The 9,408-nt window shown below is 36.1% G+C and overlaps 1 protein-coding gene across 1 annotated transcript; it reads right to left on the bottom strand.

Moving 5' to 3' along the window:
* Positions 1-6,083: 6,083 nt before the first annotated feature.
* LOC135224977 (uncharacterized) lies at positions 6,084-8,290 on the bottom strand. The gene is made up of 2 exons (XM_064264280.1): positions 8,177-8,290; positions 6,084-8,001 (listed from the first exon to the last, which is right to left on the bottom strand). The coding sequence occupies exon 2, from the start codon at positions 7,990-7,992 to the stop codon at positions 6,841-6,843; it is 1,152 nt and encodes a 383-aa protein (XP_064120350.1). The 5' UTR covers positions 7,993-8,001; positions 8,177-8,290; the 3' UTR covers positions 6,084-6,840.
* Positions 8,291-9,408: the final 1,118 nt, after the last annotated feature.

The raw sequence follows: 9,408 nt of genomic DNA on the forward strand, positions 1-9,408 counted from the left end.
TACAAAGCAAAGATAAAAACATTCTTAATGCCGTTTTATCTATGTATCAAACAAGATTTATAGCCTGTCATCTCGTCGTCAGACCGAAATACCAGTCATGTGACAAATCCCAAAAAGGGTCACCTGCACTTAACGGATGAAAGCCCCCTTTTCCATTGTATTCTTTTGCATTATGGTCCCCGAACTAATTTAACAGAGGCTATTGACAGATAGTTGCCCTCCAAGTCACAAGAGTTCACACGTTCTGTTCTCTCGTGAGGTCTGACTGACTTGACCCTAACCCTTTTTACCTGACCATTTTTCCCTCACCATTGTTGTTGGAGTCTTCCATATCCTCGACTCCACCCCTTCACACGTGCATGACCGTTGCCTGGCCTGACCTGAATCCTCTCGACCCAAGCTAGAACCATTGTACTCTGTCTTCCACCCATCCTCTGGCGATGGCCAATGACCCTTTTCAGGTAGTTACAAGGATTGACGATGAAGATGAAAGGACCAATGAAATCAATGCAGCCTGAACCAGATGCAGCCAAAGTCTCCATGACTGAGTATAAATATGGCTTGACCTGGCCTACCAATTTGCACATTGCCTTAGCCTACTCCTGCAGTAGTATCTCCTGCTGAAGTGGTGTCAAACAGTATGACTCGGCCCGCATATACCTCTGCCCTGTGCCTTGATGTTGAACCTGGCTTCCTCTACACCTGCTCTACCTGCAGACTGGGCTCTGCCTAGACGTCTGTCCTGACAACTCGACCAAGTACTTATCTGTTTTCTCATATTCCCACTCCATAACATTCATATCCATCAGAGACCCATGTAAATTTAGATAATTGTGAATTCCTTGTGAAATATGTGATATTATTACGCTCTCCTGTACTTACAGCAATACTCAGTGTAGTAATGTAACCTTGAAAGGTTTAGGAATAGAGTATCTTGTATAATTCTCAGTTTGTTTGTGTCATTTTACGCAAAGTTTACCGTTCTTGGGATTTGTATTTCAACGTTGACTGCTTTGCAGATCCGTGTAGACTGTCCCGTTAGTGTGCCTTCTTCTGTAGATCAACAGCGCCACTTAATGTAGTCTGCCAGTGCCAACCTGAGATTCCAGTAAGATGCTCACTTACAGTGCTCCACTGTTTAGTGTTAATCAATATTGCTAATTTAAGTTCTTGATCCGCATTTCATGCACCTATGTGATCCCATAGGATTAGTGATTCTGTATGAAATTAGGTGGCACCTTTGTTTGCTATTGTGAATAATTGTTTTAATATCACAAGTGCTACTGGGCCAGGCAGTGCTCCTGTAAATTATATCTTCTGATAACCTTGTAGAAATTCTATTGTTTTAGTGGTCAAATTATGTTTACATTATACCCTTTGAAAGTAATTTTAGTGTTTTATATAAAGGCTCCTACTCTTTTCTGTTCAGCATAGTAGGCGTGTTCGCACAAGGCATATTTTTGAGATGGGACAAATTTTCGATTTTTCATATTAGCCTTAATACCTGGCACGCAGACTAAGTTTATCGGATTCATTCGTGGGTATTTATATATATATATATATATATATATATATATATATATATATATATATATATATATATATATATACATATATCATATATATATATATATATAGATATATATATATATATATATATATATATGTATATATATATATATATATATATATATATATATATATATATATATATATATATATGTGTGTGTGTGTGTGTGTGTGTGTGTGTGTGTGTGTGTGTGTGTGTATCCTAATCGAAATATTCCATCTAATAACATAGACCCTGGGCAAATTCTATTATTTTCACAACGCATGAGTACGACGAATGAATCCAATAAACTTCGATGCATTACAAAAGCAAGATAATTGTAACGGGGAAACAATACTAAAAAGTCACCCAAGGGCATTAAAAGTACTAAAAACACTCTGGATAATGCACTTAATTCTCAGACCTTGAACGCACGAGCGTGACTAACGTGCGTGATTCCACCTCTCCACGGATATCCTGGTCTCTGAATGCTCTTTAGGCCTCGTTCAGGAAATTATTGGCTCTCTATGAGACGTGGCGCGTTAGCGTGCTGAACGCATGCATCTGTGTTCTCTCACACTGTACTTATGAAAGAACACAAATGATGCTAAGATAGACGTTAACACGTTTCAGAAATAGAAATTAAAAGAAGCTAAGTACAACCCAAGAAGATAGCACTGAATAGCGTCCATTATACACTAAAATGGAAGGTAACTGTAAGCAAAGTAACAGAAAATAACTATGAAATTATTGTTAGCAATCGCAGTACTTTGAAATAAAGGATGCGCACAAACTAAATAAAAGAAAATAGTTATCAAACCACTAAGAAAATTAGAGCATAGGGGAGAGGCATACACAATATATGTAAGTGTAATACCTAAATATACTATTACCCATAGCATATATGTAATATCAACCATATTTAATTGTTATTCATACACAGCTATTCCAAGAAAAACAAAGCAATTACTTAGATAAAAGGGTCAATAAATTAATTAAATAAAAGACTTAAACAAAGAATGTTGAAAGTGTTGACAATACATTTTCGCAATATCAAACACTTTACTGTATTAATTTTCAAGATAATAAGTCAAAACAATCATGTATCACTTCCCTTTTGCGAAAACTTATATTTTTCATAGCTTTAATTTTGATTTGGAAAATGATAACTTTTAAGGGCAAGCTTCGCTGAAGCCCTAACTGGGTCTAAATAACAAAAATCATTAAATAAGAAAGGTACCAATGACAAGATAAAATAAAATAAGGTGAAAAAACTTATGATAATGATAATTTAATGTCACGAATCTATTTTCAATAAATGACTTATAGATTCTAAAAACATCTGTATACTGTTATAAAAGTTTTTAAAATAAGCTTCATTTATAAATACTGGTAATGATTACTAGCCAAAAAGGCTTGAAATTATATTCATACGTAAATTCGAGAAATCCAAATAAATACGTCTCCTTTTTCCTCTCTCTCTCTCTCTCTCTCTCTCTCTCTCTCTCTCTCTCTCTCTCTCTCTCTCTCTCTTTATAAGCGCTTCACAAATGTCCACATATACCGGGCCCGTTATTTCGACTCAAATCTTTATTGTTTTATATATAAGGAAACTGGCACGGATTTACTATGAGCGCGAGAGAGCGAAAGCATTTCTAGCACCCAGATATAGAATATGATTTTGGAGCTCACTCTGCCGTGTTGATTTTTAGAGGCATTATTCAACGCTCACCATAACACAACAACGACCAACTTGCATATGAATATACTGTCCCGGAATGGTGAAGAGTAATGCATGTAAGATATAAGATATATAAGTATATAAATATATTATATTATTATATATATATATATATATATATATATAATATATATATATATATGTATATATATATATATATATATATATATATATATATTTATATATATATATATATATATATATATATATATATATATATATACATATATAGTATAGAATATATGTGTTTTATTATATATATATATATATATAATATATATATATATATATATATATATATATATACTATATATATATATATATAATATATATATATATATATATATATATATGTGTGTGTGTGTGTGTGTGTGTGTGTGTGTATGTGTGTGTGTGTGTGTTTGCTGCTCTCGTTTCTCTGGCCTCTTAACACAAAGGTCAGAATTCAGTAGCTTGAGGAGGGGTCACCCCAAAATAATGATAAGAGAAGCTTTGCGGTAGTCGAAGGTGTTTTTGAAAGAAAAGGTCAGATCAGTTAGGGCTTAGATTAGTCACGGAGTTAACAGATATGCTAGGTGTCCCTTTAGTACTCGTATTCCAAGACTTATATTCATGTGATCTCTGTCTTATGGTTTTAATTGCTTCTTCCAGTCCTGCCATGTTCCTAACTCTTCCATATCCACTCCGGATGGCGTACAAACGACAATAAAAGCTCCAAGAGACTATGGAAAGAAGCTGGGAAGTCAGTTTCAGCTAAGAACTCGCAGAAGCCACACTATCGCCTCCTACATCCCAAATCTACGGTCGTAGTTTTTATTACTGGCATAGTGCTATGCAAAATTGTTAACAGCTGGCATATTGGATCACGTTCATTCAGTAGATGTGCACACTACAACTTTGGATTGCTGGTAAGTCCTGAAGTAGCAACCAAATGCCAGTTTCTTTTCCTCTCACTCGATTCTCTCAAATTTCCTTTGCAAGAGTTCATCTCCCAATTCAAAGTCTCTTATGAACCCCTAGCATAATTAGTTTCTCCATGAATTATATCCAGTAACTGAATTAATCTTTGCTAAATGATATAGATTAAAATATCCCACTATTGTGTTAAATTTGTGGCCAATAACATAGAGTAACACATCCCTCAGTTGTGATAAATTATTGCAAGTGAAAGAATCTTTTGTGTATGAATTTTTACCTGGGAAATCTTTTCCAGAGACAGGTTTTCTTGTGAACGTTGCCTTTTAAGATTTCAGCTTCCCTTTGCTACAGGCAAGATCTCTCTGAATTGATAGTCGTAACAACAAGTGAACTATGAGCCAAAGCTCTCTAATGCGTTATCATTGTATGATTATTATTTCATCTTGAAAGCCAGTTAAATGTAACTTTGTTATTAAAAACTTGTCACACTCCTTTGTTATTAGACACTTGTCACACTCCTTCATGGCACAAGCATCCGTACTGGTAGCAGGATTTCAAACCCGGAGCATTCCAAAACTAGAAACCGTTCCAAAATTTGTAAAACACATATCGATAATAAAGACGTCTGCATTTTAGACCATACCACTAACCCTCAAGACCTTGTCATTCCAGAATCACTTTTTATCAAACAACTAATTCTATCGTTAAACATATATTCGTCCTCCTCCTCTCTGTATTTGTCTTGACTTATACTGTTTATTTTCGTTTACGTTTAGTTTAACGCTGTTACTCCTCTAGGTCGGTCCTTAATCTTGTGTTCTGTAACTCTGTTCACAGCTATTTTCATTCGTAATTTACTGTATGCTCTGTTGCCTTTTATTTTAATATATGTATTTTTAAAATTCAATTCCATTATTGTGTATATCTTTTAAATTTTGAAAGAATAATTTTCAGCTTTCCCTTGGATGATGTAACTATATATATATATATATATATATATATATATATATATATATATATATATATATATATATATATATATATATATATATATATACATGATTGCACGTATTAATATTACTGAGTGTTTCTGTCCCTAGGTCTATCTCTTTCTGTATGTATATATTTATGTGTGTACGTATGTGCATATATATATATATATATATATATATATATTATATATATATATATATATATATATAATATATATATGCACATACGCACACACATAAATATATACATACAGAAAGAGATAGACCTAGGGACAGAAACACTCAGTAATATTAATACGTGCAATCATGTATATACAGTACCGTTTTTAACCATCACTTTTGACAAATTTCGATAGTAAATCCGGTGCTCATCGGTCGTATTTGCACTCGCTAACAAATTCCCTTTACAGTTTCACGGCCCAATAAACAATGATGGTACAATGTGTTCCGTTCCCTGCAAACAAAGTGATACTATAAAACGAAAATTGTACAAACTCGAAAACTCAACTCGTCCTTAATGAAGATATGAAAATGAAGTATCCGTTTCACTGTGCTCGCCTTCTACTGTTGAATTCAGTGTCACCCATAAGGGTCCTTTGCTAGGAAAATGGGTTAGGACATCACTGTCGAATTAGTAGAATTAAATAGGACATGGAGTATTTAGGTTTTTACTACTTTTCTTTGTAAAATCCAATACATAAATAATTTCAGCTAGTTGTTGTTTAAATTTGTAATCTGCAGATAATGTATATTTTCAGTATTTTTTCGTTCCATTTCAGGTTACACAAATATAAGGGGAAAAATACTTCTATTTTAGCAAAAAGAACTGTTATTTAGAGTTTTACGGAATATAATATTACTATCTAGATAACAAACACGGGCACACACACACACACACATACACAAAGCTTAAAAATAAATAAGATATTTACTTTTTGGAACTGACGGTAAATATCTACAGCTGTTATCACAGTAACCAATAGTGGGTGCTGAGCGTGACGTTCCGCCAATCACATATAGTTTGATGATATCGAGTGACGACATTTACTGTCAGACTAAAATCGTGAACATAAATACTGGGCAACAATTTTTTATTTTTTTAATGTTGTCTAGATTTCTACAACTGATTTAGGGTATTTTTGCACGGCTGAATCAGGAAATGGCATCCGTTTCTCTCCATCAGGTCAGGTTTTTGTGCTAAGTTGATTTGAAAAAAATCAGAATTTGTGACAAAATCTATTACAATTTTGTGGCATTATCAGCTGATTTTTGTCAACACATATCATCCTAAATATGTTTTTAAGAGAAAAAAATGTTTTTCCAACAACATATATTGATTACCTGATAGAAACATCGATTACTGTAAACTGAATGGTGGGCATTGATAAAGGTAAGTACACGTAAATTACATGTTGCTTCACCATTTTTCAAACTTCAGGGCTTGAACTTCCGTTTCTTTGAACTCCTGGAATGCTCAGCGGCAGGGAGGTTTTCGAACTCTGGATCTCTGATGAGCTGACGGATCTGAGGACCGTCAAAGATGTCAGCTTTCAACTTCTCCATGGTCAATCCTGGAAAAGCCTGGCACAAGTAAGTGAAGCAGTCACCATCCTTGTCCAGAGCCTTGGTGAACTGCTTGATTAAGCCGAGCTTGATGTGCAGCGTGGGAAGAGTATTCTGTCTCTGTCCACCAAAGGGTCGTTGATGACATTCCTTTCTTTGCAAGGCACCAATTCCTCCCGCACAGGCCAGTCCTTCTTCGTGTAATGCTGAGCACGGTCCCTACTATCCCACATGCACAGAAAACATGGGTACTTGGTGAAGCCAGACTGTTGTCCCAACAAAAAGTTCACCATCTTCAGGTCAACACAAATAAACCACTTATGCTGACCATAACCAATTTTCTCCAGCACATACTTCACCGCTTCATACTTCTCCTTAAGTGTAGTTGAGTGAGCCAGGGGTATAGAGGCAAACTGGTTGCCGTTGTGTAGCAGAACACATTTCAGTGATCGCTTGCTGCTGTCAATGAACAGTCTCCAATCTTTGGGTTCGTACTGTGGCACTCCAAGCTTGAGCAGAAGCTGCGCAATATCTGCACAGTACACCAAGTCCTTCTCTTCAGAGAAAAAACGGAGGTACTCTTGATGCCTGTTGCGGAAGAAGCTGATGCGAGCACTGTCAGAGAGGAGTTTTTTTTCCTTCAGTCTGGATGCCAAAAGTTCGGCAGAGTCCTTTGCCAAGCTGAGGTCGCGAACTAGATCATTCAACTCCTTTTGGGAAAGTGGATGTGGAGCATCATCTTCAAAAACCACTTCTTCTTCTTCTTCTTCATGTCCTTCAATACTGTAGGCATCTTCGTCACTAATGTCAAGAAGTTTTCCAAAGATAGGCACTGGAATTTCGTCACAATGAGCTACAGGACGACGTGCTGATTGAAGATCAGGATACTTCAGGCTGCCCCGGTTCTTTCTGTTGATCCCAGTCACATCAACAGCGCAGAAGTAGCAGTCAGTGACATGGTTTGTCGGCTCCCTCCAAACCATTGGAATTCCAAATTTCAGACTCCTCTTGCCATTGGTCCACCCACGTAGAGTCTCGGTGCATGCCTTGCACACCATGTGTGGCGCCCAAGCTTTATCCTGGTCACCAAGTTTAATACCAAAATAAGCATGGTAAGCACGCCTTATGAAACTTGTGACTGGCTTCCTATTAGGAGCAATGGTGTATTTTCCACATATGTAGCAGAACACGTCGGGCTTATTTCTGCACGATCTTCTGGCCGAAGCCATCTCATTCACCTGCAAAACAAAAATATGTACAAATTAGTCATAAGTTGGCTCATGTAGGTATTGTACATTCTTCAGAGTTCGTTATTTCAAGAAATACAACTTTTTTGTATCATTATCACAAAATTACAACCAGCGGCTTCACGTTTAGTTGCCACTTCCACTGTACACAACCACCGCAGCCCACCGTGTTCCGTGTTTGGCGCCACCAGCACGACAACGCAAATATTCCGCAACACACATGAAGTGAAAACACCCGTATATGCGCTGGTGGAACTTCCTATACACTTCATGGGGCGGCTGCCCCATTAAGTTAGTTTTGATCCACCAACTTTATGCTTTCCGGCACCAATTTTTTGAAGATTTCGAGGTTTTTATGACTTTTCGACATAATTACCCAGAACTATCGGACCTGAATACTTCTTGTCATTAAAATAATAATTTCCAATAAAAAAAAAATATTCGACATGGCATTTTACCCCCACCAACTTCTTCTAAAATGCTCCAAACAAGCGAACATGTGAACAAAAACGTAAAAATACATGTGGCCACAGCTCAAAAACTTGACCTGATTGAACAAAACCAATGTGAGTTTTGGATTCAGCGCATCGGATTCGTCCTAAATCAGCTGAAAAAACGCAGACAACAAATTTGTTGTTGACCAGTGGGCCGGGGTCATTTATACGTTAATTAACAGCAATTCAACTAAAAAAAACAAATAAACAAACAGTGTGCACTTCTTTATAGGGTTAATAAAACCATTTTCAGAAAACTAAGAAATTTTTACGTAATGGAAAAGATAATCCTTCCTTCAAAAAATTTTTTGCTCTAAAATGAAACATTAAATCATAAAACGAAGAGAGATAATGAAAAGACTGACTGAGGTGGTTACAGTAAAAGACAATTTCAGTGAATTGAGAAAATGAAATAAATATGAGCAAAGGGAAAGAGAGGGCCTAGGAAGGTATACATTAGCCGTGACTCTCTCTTGGGACTTGTGAGACCTGACAAAACAAGTAAACCTTTTCAATACTCAGCAATTACAAATCTCCCGTGACTTTTATCCGATTTCGTACATGTACAAAAATGTCTCTCCTCACTGTTGCCATTCTCATGAGATTGAAGAAACTCTCAGAATGGGATCATTGAAATTGTGAAATCTGTGTAAGTGCATTTACATCAAAACTTTATTCGGTTTTCATTTGATACAAGAACATTCGACCTTCCACTTCCTTTGTATCTATTGGATAGACTCACCGTTCACATTCTCCCAGAGTCTTTAGACGTTCTTTTTCCTTATTATTCCTTGGTCATGTACTCTTCCTATTACTTTGCTCCTTCCGCATTCAAAAGTACCCAAACAATCTTCGAACTAATGTACTGGTTTACACTTTCATCCATCCTCTCTCTCTCTCTCTC

Source organism: Macrobrachium nipponense, chromosome 12 (genome assembly GCF_015104395.2).
Source record: "Macrobrachium nipponense isolate FS-2020 chromosome 12, ASM1510439v2, whole genome shotgun sequence".
NCBI lineage: Eukaryota > Metazoa > Arthropoda > Malacostraca > Decapoda > Palaemonidae > Macrobrachium > Macrobrachium nipponense.